Here is a 14,347-nt window from a genome sequence, read left to right on the forward strand (position 1 = left end):
GTAGGCGGGTTTCTTCACGAAACCACAAATTGGGCTTTTGCACGACACGTATCATCAAGACGTTTCGTGTTAATATTTCTTGTGTCCCTTTATGTGACAATCAAAAATGTAACAGATGGCCTCCTGAAGGGCAACTAACAGCGAAAGCGACAGTCCGAATATCCAAGATTTAAAGACCGGAAGCAAAAAGGTCAAGTACATGATATCTGCCTCCTGTTTAATGGTATCTTCGTGCGTGTCCAGCACTCCTTTCAGCGTCCAGGCGTCCAAACGTTTTCTGTTTCTAATCTGCTCTGTTTCAACAAATCTCAACAACCTTTCGTGAAAAAGTAAAGTATACGTAAGTTTGTCTTCAACCCAAGAAAGACCTAAGACATAAAATACTCGAAATCACTGTTACCTTTCAGCATGACCAAAGGATGGGATTTTTCGATTTGCGTCGGAAATATAGTCCGCTTAAGAATGTATTTTACTAAGGCGGAATGACTAGTGTATATTTGGACAATTCGCGAGTATCACTTTTAAATTTCCACGAGATGAAGGATAAAAAAAACGTTACCAGCGGGTGCTTCCATGGCGTCGGAAGAAGTTATGTTAGGTAACCGATGAGATACCGAGCTGATTTGGTTTTGTTAGGGAAAGGAACTTTTATTCCAGGTGAGATATGAGGGGAATTGGGAACAACGCTAAAATTATTATCAACATTGTCATGGTCCCGAAGTATAAAAATATGTTTCACGATGGAAGATGACTAAACCCATGAAAATATGGCGATGTTCATTAAATTTTAATACCGACCACTCGAGAAGCCTCAGGTAACACTGATGTCGAATACAGAAGTCTTCTTGTTACACTTACTGGTAATTGACGCTGTTAATTACTTCGGCGGGCATGTGTTTGTTCAGATACAGATGCGTCGTTTCCCATTCGTATTTGTCTTTGCCAACGTATATGGTCCTCTGGGAGCTTTGGAGATCCTTGGCGTAGAGCGCAAATGTCTGCTGAAGCACTTCCGTGTCGGTGAAAATAGCAATGTCTCCTCTCAAGAACCGGTCCTTGCACTCTTGGACGCTGTCCACGAACTCCCCCGTGTCGTCCATTCTGGCCGCTAGAGCCCTGTAACGATTCCCTGTAGCCTGCTGGAATTTAGAAAAGTCACCATGTTACTAATTTCTAAATAAAGGTTGTGCCACGTCGTTCTAGCTCGTATTTTGTTATTCTTGCTTACTCATAGATACATTAGTAGGAAGGTGTACTTTTCGAGCGGAATCTGACATTAGACAAATTAAGCGTAAATTTCCAAAGCTCCATATTTCGAAGGCCAGGATTAGCATTTCCCAGGTCAAGATCGACGGGTACACAGCAGTTGTTTTTTATTATAATAATTTATCGATCTAAAGATGGTCTACAGCAGTATCAAAGAGCTGCCAGGTGGATGTCGTCCTCAGTGGAGGCCACTAATTTTGCCTAAGCTGTCTCAATCGCGCGGAGATGACTAACGAGGAGACGACCCGAGGTGGTTCTCACCGATTTGGTTCAAAGTTGGGGGATTGTTAGACCTAGATGTAACATGAAACCCGTTAAAGGGAAAAGTTACGCTGGGCTTCCGTTTTGCCATGGCAACCAAAAATGTTTTTGACAACATAATATAAGAAAAAGTCTATGTAAAATAACATGCGAAAATGACAAATTCTAAGGGTCCCCCCTGTGGAAAACTTCAATAAATCAAAAATAAAATTATTTAAAAAAAATATATTTTTTTTAGTAAATTTAACATTTTTGGATTACTTTGGACAAATAGGGGGGAATAAAAACCATTTGGGGTGAACTCGAGCTAATTCGAATAAATAGGTCGAAATTTTAGGTATAATACAAAATATTTGTAAAACTTATGCCGTGATAACTGTCATATATTTTTGCCAATAAATCTTAAAATTTCTACATTACATTATCTGAACGATGTAAACAGATTTTTTGATTTCGATAGAAAAACGACCCCATTTTATAAAATGGCGGATACAAATATAAATCATGGTGCAATAAGTTAGGTAATTTGTATCCGATTAACCTAACATTTTCTACGTTACATTATCTGCGCGAATGAATTCGTACTATAGATTTTTATAGAAATTCGACACCATTTTGGAAAATGGCGGATATCAATAAAACTCATGGTGCGATAAGTTCCGTAAATATTCGTCGATTAATCAGAAATTTTCTACGTTTCATTATCTGCCCGAGTTAATTAGACCTATGGGTTTTCCAATAATAATCCGACGCCATTTTGAAATATGGTGGATATAAATATAACTTATGATGCGATAACTGCCGAAATTATTGGTCGATTTACGTGAAATTTTCTACATTACATTATCTGACCGAATAAATAAGCCCCTTACACTGCGATAGAAATATGACGCCATTTTACAAAATGGCAGATATCAATATCTCATAATGCGATAACTGCCGAAATTATTTGTCCATTAATTTGAAATATGCCGTATGCGAAATAGCGCATAACAATATATCTCTTGATTGTTATTAGAAAAATTATCGATTATCAATAATTTCCCGAGTTATCAATAACTTCCCAAGTTATCAATAATTTCCCGAGTTATCAATAATTTCCCGAGTTATCAATAATTTCCCGAGTTATCAATAATTTCCCGAGTTATCAATAATTTCCCGAGTTATCAATAATTTCCCGAGTTATCAATAATTTCCCGAGTTACCAATAATTTCCCGAGTTACCAATAATTTCCCGAGTTACCAATAATTTCCCGAGTTACCAATAATTTCCCGAGTTACCAATAATTTCCCGAGTTACCAATAATTTCCCGAGTTACCAATAATTTCCCGAGTAACCAATAATTGCAATAATTACCATTAGTATCAAGAATTACCATTAGTTTCAAGAATAATAAATTATTTCCCAAATTACCAATTATTTCCCAAATTACTAATAATTTTCCAAATTACCAAAATTTTCTGAATTACCAATAATTTCCCGAATTACCAATAATTCTACAATGCCAATTGAACTAATTTAATAATATTTCAATTTCCTAAATTATGCTTAAATGATAAATTTAACCATAATTATTTTCTATTAATCCAATGATATAAGAACTTACCCAATATTATTGGATTTTGTCGAAATGTATTAAAATTTATCCATTTTATATGAATTTTCCTATAATTTTTTTTTAATAATAACAATACAGAATTTATCCCACCAAGGGATACATTGATGTGCGTTATTTTAAAAAACGGCGTATTTCTCTCAAAAGAAATAGGACTAATTTACTCGGTCAGAAATAGCCAATTTCAGAATAGTTGACGAATAATTACGGAACTTCTCAGACATGCGCCTTTTTGCAAAATTGCTTCGGAATTCTTTCAAAATAGAAAGGACTTATTTATTCGATCATTTAATGAAACAGAAAAATTCAGATTTATCGTCGAATAATTATGGAACTTATATGACATCCGCCATTTTCCAAAATGGCCTTGAATCTCATTAAAATTAATAGGATTTATTATCTTTAATAGGTAATGTAAAGTAGAGAATTTCAAGTAATTGGACAAATAATTTCGGCAGTTATCGCATTATGAGATATTGATATCTGCCATTTTGTAAAATGGCGTCATATTTCTATCACAGTGTAACGGGCTTATTTATTCGGTCAGATAATGTAATGTAGAAAATTTCACGTAAATCGACATATAATTTCGGCAGTTATCGCATCATAAGTTATATTTATATCCACCATATTTCAAAATGGCGTCGGATTATTATGGGAAAACCCATAGGTCTAATTAACTCGGGCAGATAATGAAACGTAGAAAATTTCTGATTAATCGACGAATATTTACGGAACTTATCGCACGATGAGTTTTATTGATATCCGCCATTTTCCAAAATGGTGTCGAATTTCTATAAAAATCTATAGTACGAATTCATTCGCGCAGATAATGTAACGTAGAAAATGTTAGGTTAATCGGATACAAATTACCTAACTTATTGCACCATGATTTATATTTGTATCCGCCATTTTATAAAATGGCGTCGTTTTTCTATCGAAATCTAAAAATCTGTTGACATCGTTCAGATAATGTAATGTAGAAATTTTAAGATTTATCGGCGAAAATATATGGCAGTTATCACGGCATAAGTTTTACAAATATTTTGTATTGTACCTAAAATTTCGACCTATTTATTCAAATTAGCTCGAGTTCACCCCAAATGGTTTTATTCCCCCCTATTTGTCCAAAGTAATCCAAAAATGTTAAATTTACAAAAAAAAATTAAATAATTTTATTTTTGATTTATTGAAGTTTTCCAATTGTCATTTTCGCATGTTATTTTACATAGACTTTTTCTTATATTATGTTGTCAAAAACATTTTTGGTTGCCATGGCAAAACGGAAGCCCAGCGTAACTTTTCCCTTTAACGGGTTTCATGTTACATCTAGGTCTAACAATCCCCCAACTTTGAACCAAATCGGTGAGAACCACCTCGGGTCGTCTCCTCGTAAGTGGAGTAAGTGCCTTTTAAGAGGTCCTCTGGCGGGCAGGGGCATCAGCTACCAGATAGCCACTAAGCAATTTCTAACTTATCAAAGTTTAAACATATCTCGCCAAGCTAACCATAAAAATTGGACGTGTCTATTCTTTGAACTTAAGACACCGCGTTTATTCTTTTAAATGGGTGGATCCAGAAGGGACATATATTTAAAAAGTCAAGCTAAACTTCTATAAAATCCGAAAAATCAAATTTGAACATTAATATTCATAAAAAAAAACCCCAAAAATCATATTCTTTGCCTTTAACCAAGAACTAATTAATGTAATAAGAACATTGAGGGAGACGAATTCTCTAACCATCATCGCATACTTGAAATTGAAACATCGTCTGCTTATTGGTCGTAGTCGTGTGACTTACAATATGGTCTCGCCATCTAACGGCTTTTATACTACTTTTATTTTTGTGAGGTTAAATATGGAGGCCGTCAAAATGGGTCTGATAAGAAAAAGAATATTGATTAAGAAAAAATTTAAAGCATTGTGATTTTTCTTCAAGAAATTACCAACGAAGATTTCTTAAGTCAGTTAATATTTTTAGTTAATTAAAACCACCTATGGCATAAAATGTAGTTTAAATACTCGAAAATGTAGAAATTTCAATAATAAAAAGTGGGCAAACTTTAACTTTAACTTATGATCAATTTTATTATCCACCAATATCCCCCTGTTCGGCTTTCCGTTGCTACGCAAGGCGTTTTAAAATTTTAAATGTTTAGGCTAAGTTTCTGTTTTCGGTTTAGTCGCAAGCCAGATTTCCTGCGCGGTTCTGATGAGCTCCAATAAGGGCAAAACCGGTCTACCGCTGGAAATTCAAGCTATTTTAATTCATTTTAATTTATCAGTGTCTTCAAGTTAAGTCATTACTTTATTATTTTCAGGGTTTAGCTTTTTTAATATGGGCGTTTCTATCTTTTCGCGTATTAAAAATATATTTCTGTGAGGATGGCAGCCATGTCTTCACAGAAAGTTTCCTCATTTTCTGCCACCAACTTCAAAAACACACCCGAGGCCGGGAAACCGTTGGCAATTATTTGATTATAACGAATATGAACTGCCGTAGTTAGAATTGATTAACGAATTTTCATCATTTACAAACAGGTCTAACAGAAACTGGTGGTGATTGACCCTAGTATGGTTTAAATCAAGTAGTCGCGCGAGTAAGATCTAGTTACTATTTCCTAAAAGTACTCACTCCAATCTTAGCGAAGAAGGATGTCGGTATGAGGATGACCGGGACAATGTTTGGAGTGTCCAGGAGGTCTTCAATGCTGTCGATCAATTTATTTTTCGTCACCATTAGTTCGCTCTTCATGTGTCCGCAGTAGGATTTGCTCAATATTAAGCAAGCCAACGTCGAGCAAGACAGTACGATCCTCACGTCGTTCCGGTTCTTCACCCGCTTTGTCGTGGCTGAAAAACAACATGAAGAAGAACAATAGTAACTTAATAACCGTAAGTGTGACAGTTGTATCCTTGTCCGTTGCCAACAATACGACTAACAACACAACATAATTTGAGGGAAGTGGGAGTTAACCAACGAAGCTCTTAGGCTCACCTTAAAATTGTCATATATTATATTTATGAACTACATAAAGTTAACCCCTTTTCTGAAAAAATTGTTCGTTACCTCTGAAAACATTTCATAATTTGAGAACAACTGCTGCAGAATATTAAAAACCTCCCATTTAGTATAGATTATATTAAATTTTATAGAAAAATTATGAAACAATTTTCTAAGGACCACTTACGATTTTGGAGAATTTCGGCCACAAAGAACCAAATGACTTCTGCAAAAGCGGAAATGCGTCGTTTCCGTCCGTGGTACAATCCTTTGAAGACGACCAGGAACAGAGACAGCAGGAGAATGGAACAGGCGATGACGAGCCAGACGACACTGTCTAGCACCGTCATCCCGAGAGTCTGCCCTTCCACGATGACGCTTTTCCGTTTGGCGGGAAAGGTCACTATCACGGTGGACGCGGAACCAACGCTCGAGGACAGAGTGGTTGACGCCCTGTGCCCGGCTGTTCCCATCAGAACCAAAATCGAATCGATAAACTGAAATGGGACACTAGGATTGAGTTCGATCTATAATTCTAGTATTCGGCCGTGAGAGTATTTCTAGATTTAAATTTAAAAGTGGGCGTGTCGAGGTATGTTAAACATCTGATGCGAAAAGATACTACACTTTGATCTTAGACAAACGACGAAAAATATTACTATTAAATTTATTTTTATTACTTTAAGTTCGCTGCCAGTTTTGGTTGCCTCCAATTATTGGAAAACATGACAATTATGGTAGTTTTAAGGTCAGCACTATTTTTATACGCCTAGTAACATCATTAAAACCTCCATGAAATTTAATGTTTTTTGTAAGGTCGATTTTAGTACATAGTTAGGGTACCCTTCTTTAAAATACTTTTTAAACCAATGTCATAAATGGAGTACACAATTGTTAAGATTAATATTCGCCAGGTCTTCCGCGTTAAAACAAAAATGTGCCGTCCGCCCAATCAGTAAGTCTTAAACATTCAGCCCATGAACGCTGTGAAATCCTTCCAAATTTGGGTAGAATGAGAATGTAATCTAGTTTATCTATCTCGCAGAAAAAAAAACCCACCTGATGTTCTAGAGCATTGACGAAACTCCACAATTCGTTGCTACTGACATCGGATAAACTATGTTTCAACAATAGGGAACTAACATCTGACGACTTCAGAATTTCTAACCTAACGGAAAGCGATTTTATTATTCAAGCCTGCTTATGCGGTATACGCAAAGAAGTACACGAAATATCTCTTATTTGCTAAAGTAAGTCTCACGAACACATGGCCATTAAAAATAGGGATTAAGGTCAAATTAAGAAGAAAACTTCTACAGCATCTCAAAAATGAATTTGGATATTTCTGAAAATGGCGAGTTTCAGGGTACTCGGTGTCCAACGTGAAAGGCCCATAATCTTAAATTATTTATTGTTTTTTTTAAATTTGCGATGCTCAAGATCACCATTTTGAGATCACCCTGTTTTGTAGAAGTTATGTTTATTATTACAAAATGTTTATTATTGTGCAAAATTAGCTAAATTTCTAAAGATGGCCTTTATTGTAAATCATAATATTAGCGTAAGCTGATAAGCTTAAAATACTTCGAGACGGTAAATCGTTTGTCAGGTTTGTTTTATATGGAGTAACTGCATTAATTACTTTGTGTTGTTAATTTTGCTGAAAACAAACTGTCCAATTTGGTAAGTCATGTATTGATACGGAAGGTAAATTCCCTCGAATAAGAATGGCTTGATTTTGAAGAATTCCTTAAAAATAATAACAGTAAATCAAAAATGTGATTATTTACACAAAGGGAACATAATTATTCTAAGACGATACGCGATCATCATGGTCAACGTTTCATAGTGAGTTTTCAACTGTCACGGGGGCAGGGGTGAACGTTACGAAAGGGGTAAGAGAAAACGTAACCAGTGACTGCTTCAGTCGCGTCGCAAGATTACCGTTTTAGGGCCTACTGTGTGGCTTGGGAAAGAAGTATTGAAAGGTTTAATAAAATGTAATTTAGTAGCCATAGTCGTAGGTCCCATTAAGATAATGGGTAACTTACTCAAGAATTCGCAGTAATACTTAGTGGGGCTATTATCGCAATAATTAAACATCCATCAACAATAATCGTTAAGCCTTTAGGCACCCATAACAGCAGATTCCTCTATACAGTCTAATTTTGACTCTTGACCACCAGACCAGTCAGCCCCACAACACAGTAATGCTCTAATGGCCATAGTGTAAAGCCAATATAGGTCACTTAGGGGCTAAGACCCCAGGATCTTCTAACTGAATTCCTAGTCACCCAAAGTAACATATTAGCCTTCTTGAAAATAAAGTCAAGATGAGGTTTCCAGTAACAATGATGGCGATATCGAAGCAGTGGCACCCATCCCTGCGTAGCTTACACCACCGGGCACCACAGCAGATATGAAAGGACACCACCGAGTGAACAGCCACGGCTGTTTGCGAACATAAGGCATTGACCAAGCAGTGTCATTTTCCATAAGTAGAAATGAATATATCTTGGTGATATGTATCATAAAAATTATGTTTAAAAATAAACAAATGGCCCTAATCGATTGATGTTAATGATAGAGCCATTTCGAAGAGGGAAGTTTATAAACAGGAAATTTGATCTTCTTTCCTGCCAACAAAACGAATGCAGTGTTTAAAATAGACAATTTTTGGTTCTGATTGAATACTTAACTATTATAATTTCTAAGTAAGATTTATATTTAATTTTCAAAGCAGTTCATTTTCCAATAAGTAAGACACGTTACTGACTTTGGTCCGGGAAGACGAAAAGCTTTCAATTACCTTATTTTAATAAAATTGACAATTTTATAAATATTTTCTTTTATGACCATGGTGGACTAAATTAATAATTATTAAAAACAAAAGATCTGCTTCTTCGTGGTTTTGACAATTTTGTTTAATTAGTATTGTTAAAGAACCATTTTCAGGATTTGCTAAGGCCCCAAATTCTGTTAACCTGGCTCTGAAATATCAGCCCGCAATACATGATCGTATTACTTGAGAGTTCTAAAAACTAAAAATAGCTCGCTGAGAGTTGCCAGTTGCGATTTCTATAGTCATTGGCGGAAAAAACTGTCAATAAAATAACGCGTTGGAAAATTATGAAGTGGCATAATTATGCCTTTTTGTAACTTATGCTACCGACTAAATTATCAAGGCCCGTGCGCGCTCTATCCGAAGGGGGGTACTTTGACTGAAGGATTACGCGTATTTTCCCGGTAGATGGCGATCTTAAGTCTAATTCTTTAGGGGTTATTCGTAAAATCGCAAAGTAAGGGGCAGTTCGCTATGATAATATTCAAATTGCTTTCAAATGGGCTTTCTTTCAATTTTCAAGACGATATTGCTCGAAGAAAGTATATTTCCTTGTAAAGTGACCATAACATTCCATAATAAGCGAAAACAACAATTTACAAAAAATTAATCATCTAAAGTTTAGGATCTTATTTTTATTGAAACTGATCAATCACAGTTCCCATAGTAATACTTTCTTGTCAAAGAAAGCTATATTCTTACGAAATATCACAATTTCGTTTTGGTAAAGAATATTTTTTACACTTTATCACCTAAGCTTTTTTAAAACATCACAGCAATATTACTTAATATGAGTAGAGCTATAAAAAGTGAGGTAGACTTGTATCTCATTAATATTTCTACATTTTTAAAACATCACAGCAATATTACTTAATATGAGTAGAGCTATAAAAAGTGAGGTAGACTTGTATCTCATTAATATTTCTACATTTTTAAAACATCACAGCAATATTACTTAATTTAAAAAATGAGTTGAACTATAAAAAGTGAGGTAGACTTGTATCTCATTATTATTTAGACTTTACAATATACTTTTTTCTGGTGCAAGAAAAAACCTTTTATCACCTTATTAGTTTTAATTAAATTTACCTAGTTACTTTAGTTTTTAGGCCAAAAAAAATTCGATTTAATAAATTTTACTTACAAATAAGAAGTAGTACATCCACATGTACTTGTAAGAGCGGCAGTGCCTGAACGATTTTACGTACTTGTATCGTCGCGAAGCAGACGACGCTTCACAAACACGGCCAATACATTCGTGAAAGCTGGCCGCAGTTTTCGACGAATAAGCGCCTCTTGCGGCTATTGGTAGCGAACTACAATTGCCAAAAACAAAATTCGGTTTCGATGGGCGCACGGGCCTTGATAATTTAGTCGGTAGTGGGCATACATGTACGTATGCCACGAATCGGAGTACAGGCTTTTGGGTCTGACTGTACCAAAATGATGACTAACTGATTACAGATTTAGCATTACTAAAGGCTTTACCCACAAAATCAGTTTCCTGGTGAACAGATTTCCTCTGTGGGTCAGTTTACTATCTTTCGGGAATTTTAAAATAATCATGGTATCGGTGAACAGATTTTCAGATTTATTATTAAGGTGCGGTGGCACTGGTTGAAAATTTTGAATAATTTCTGCGCGGAGTTTGCAAGTTCTCTCTCCGATGATTATAGGGGTTTCCCTAGAGTTTATCCTTTCCGTATAAATTAATTAGGGTTAACGATGGTACGGAGCGGTGGTCAGCGTGGAATTAAAGGCTTGCAATCACCCTCAACGTAATGTGACCTGGCCAACTGATTTAAGGAATTAAAAGTTGCTAATTGGCTTGGCTGTATTAGTGCTGCGGATAAGGTAGTGCCAACGGTCAAAGAATATTTTGGGCCATGGCCAGTTAATTTACTTGAATCTGGGTATTTACCTTTAATTTGTTAATAAAAGAAGTAGTTGAAAATAGAATACATAGTAAATATTGTCAATATATAAAAGCCACACATTGCGTGGCCTTCGCTTATGCCAAGCACCTTTAATTTGGCAAATTGCCAAATTTACTCGTTCTGCTTTGTAAAACACACTTTCTTTTGCAAAACAATTGCTGAAGACCAGTTTCTTTTAAGAAGAAGGGACTGATAATATTGACCAGAAGAAGCGCGTGTCTAAGATTGTTGCCGTGGCGTAGAACCCGCGCGTGATCATTCGTTTCTAAAGTACCACAGAATCATTTGAAAATTAGGATTAAGGCTTAAAAGATGCCAGAATTTGATTGATCGTATTCGCTATCACGTTAACGGATGGAATAGAGATACCAGAAATCCCGGTTTAAATGTTCCAAATGATTATGTGGCCATTTAAGAGGCGTTCATTCTCGCTACAGCCGCATATCTCTTTGAGAATCATCCCACTTTTACGTCACTCAACACAACTTACACACTTGAAATATTATTATATATCTATCTAAATATTAGTTTATTTATCATTCCATATCTTAATATTATTTGAATGTCTATAAATTAAAATATTGCGTTATTATATCAATTCTATACCCATGGCACAGCAAGTTTGAAGATGTATTCACCCATGATTTTCTTTTAAAGTCTGTAAAATAACATAAAATATAATAAATTAAGCCCGAAGCAACAAAATGGCTAGAACAGATGTGACATCTTAAATTCCAAAAAACAATCTTTTAATTTGAAAACTTTGGCACTACCGGCTATCAAATATGATACAGCTAAATGGAAGTGTTAACGAAACAGCTAAACTTATGCCTAAGGCATCACAATAAGCCCGAAACACCACAATAAGCTTGGGGCATCACAATAGGCCCGAGACACCACAATAAGCTTGGGGCCCCACAATAAGCCCGAGACACCACAATAAGCCTGGGGCATCACAATAGGCCCGAGACACCACAATAAGCTTGGGGCCCCACAATAAGCCCGAGACACCACAATAAGCCTGGGGCATCACAATAGGCCCGAGGCACCACAATAAGCTTGGGGCCCCACAATAAGCCCGAGACACCACAATAAGCCTGGGGCATCACAATAGGCCCGAGGCACCATTATACGTTCCCGATATTATTATTTTTATTATTTCTTAGCCCAATTATTTTTCATTCGAATGAATTTGGAATATTATTCGCTGAAATATTATTAACGAAAGTGCAATTTTGGGGGAGGTACCCCGGACTAGTTACTGGCAGAGTGCAATGTACCCCTATTTCCTCCTATCTCGTCCAGTCTAGCGCCATGTTACTATTGACGTATCTAGCTCCAGTTAGCACAAGTTTATGTTAAACCTGATGGAAAATTGTGAAATTAAGTGACCCTCTGTAAATAAGGAACCTTTATATTCACTTTAAAGCCACTGTTTTTGAAACTCAGGGACATACCTTTTCTGTCGTTAGAGCCCTGAGAAATTGACTTGTCCGGTACAACGAAATTTTTTTATTTTAGAAATTAACGATGCCACGTAAAAAATTAAAGTAAAATTGTTTTTCTCATAATCTGATAAAAAAAAGGTTAAGTCACCCTCTTGAGAACGTGAACGGGGAACTTGCAGGAGATGAGATTGCATATAATAAAGATCCGTCTACACTTCCACAAGTTTCTTTTACACGTTTTCAAGGTTTCACTTAATCTTTCTAATAATAATAAATCTTTCACTGAACAAATAAAATTTAGCGGATAAAGTCTGGACGACTTTGTTACCAAAAGCCAATTTGCAAAACAAAATTTAAAAAGATAATTACAAAATTCATAAATAAAAAAGATTTGAATTTGAATTTAAAATATTTGATTAAAAACAAATAGATTATAACATTTAATTTTAAAATATTTAAATAAAACCAAAAAATTGCTAATTAAACTGATACAAAACTTTATTAAAAACAATCAAAATATAATGAAATAAGAACTAACGCACTAAAAGAATATTTAAATCAATTATTGTAAAAGATTAAAAACAATTCCAGAATTTACCTTCGCCGGTAAAAATGGCCGAATCTCGAACGTGAAATTGTTAGTCTCAATAAATGCAGCCGACGGCTTCTTTTGGCAAGAGCCTCGTTCAGTAGATCAATTTCTAGATCGAAATTATTTCGCTCCGTTTCTAGAAAGAGGAATCCATTCATTTCATTTTAGCGCGTGAACAAACATTCAAGCGTTAGAAGCGTTATAGAAATATCGGAACAATGTTTCATTTTATTTACGCCAAGAATGCATTTATTTACACTGCTGGAGATTGTTTCTTTGAATCGATTTTAGCGTTGCTGGCAAGCTCCTCTCGTCTTAAAAAAATCAAATCAGCTCGGTGACTCATTAGTTTCCTAAAACTGAAACTTAGATGTAGTTTGGCTTAAAAAGTACTGAAACATGCCAAAAAAATATGAAAAACAATACCAGGATGTAACGAATTTTTCTACGGTTGCGAAAGGGGCAGACAGTGTACAGTCTGTTACAAAAGTCTTCGACAAAGGGAGTTTTTGCATTTATCTTAAATTTTCTCGAAACGTGTAAACGATAGAAAAATGAAACCCGAAGCAATTTTTAATATTTTATTATTTACTTTCACATGGAGTTGTCGGTTTTTTCAAAGCGACAATAGTTTCGGCGGTAACGCCAGATGTCGATTTTGACAACATTTTTAATAATGGAGTTACGCCCCTGAAACCGGCATTTTCGGATTCAGGGTGGTTGATTCATATTTCGAAAGTGTCACTGTCATCGCTCTACGCCCAACGGTTGAGGAGCTATAGTCGGTTGTACTTTTGGTTTTGATTTGCGAAAATCTAAAAGACGTAAAATGTCCCTTTTTGGCATTCCTTCCTAATATTGAGGGAGTTTCAACAACAATTAATATTGTATAGGAATGTCTTAGAAAAATAGGCTTGACGAGAATGGAAAGAATAAAAATAAAAAATTGGTGTAGAAAACTATGATCACTTGTTGCCACCATTTAACCCCCTCAGCCGATTCCGCCAAAGTTTGTTTTTACTACAATTAACATAATACCATAAGTATGACACTTCCCATTGTTACAATGTTAAAACTATTAGTTACTGTGTCTGAAAAACGAGATTCACTCGAGGCAAGGTTGCTTCCACGCGTTCGAGGACTTTTGCCAATAGTCGAGAGACTAGTGGTATTTTAAGAATTTTCTAAGGAAATAAAGATTTTTATAGATTCTTGAAAAACATTTGTAACACTTTCCGCGGTCTCTGCGTTGAAAAGCTTCGCGATCGTTAACTCAAACACAACATTTTACTTCTAAACACATACTGAATAAACGTTGTCATGAAGTGTCATACTTATAGCTACCAAAGTTACTTTCGTGAATTTAATTTACAAGCGTG

General features: G+C 35.4%; 1 protein-coding gene across 1 annotated transcript; it reads right to left on the minus strand.

The window, feature by feature from the left end:
• Positions 1–42: 42 nt before the first annotated feature.
• Positions 43–8,375, minus strand: LOC149963110 (uncharacterized). Its single transcript, XM_090164540.1, has 7 exons — positions 8,292–8,375; positions 7,792–7,898; positions 7,209–7,317; positions 6,337–6,646; positions 5,781–5,998; positions 859–1,139; positions 43–316 (listed from the first exon to the last, which is right to left on the minus strand). Exons 1-7 carry the CDS (start codon positions 8,373–8,375, stop codon positions 70–72), a joined length of 1,356 nt encoding a protein of 451 aa, XP_090020666.1. The 3' UTR covers positions 43–69.
• Positions 8,376–14,347: the final 5,972 nt, after the last annotated feature.

This window comes from Leiobunum rupestre, chromosome 1 (assembly GCF_980474605.1).
Source record: "Leiobunum rupestre chromosome 1, qqLeiRupe1.1.hap1, whole genome shotgun sequence".
Taxonomy (NCBI): Eukaryota; Metazoa; Arthropoda; class Arachnida; order Opiliones; family Sclerosomatidae; genus Leiobunum; species Leiobunum rupestre.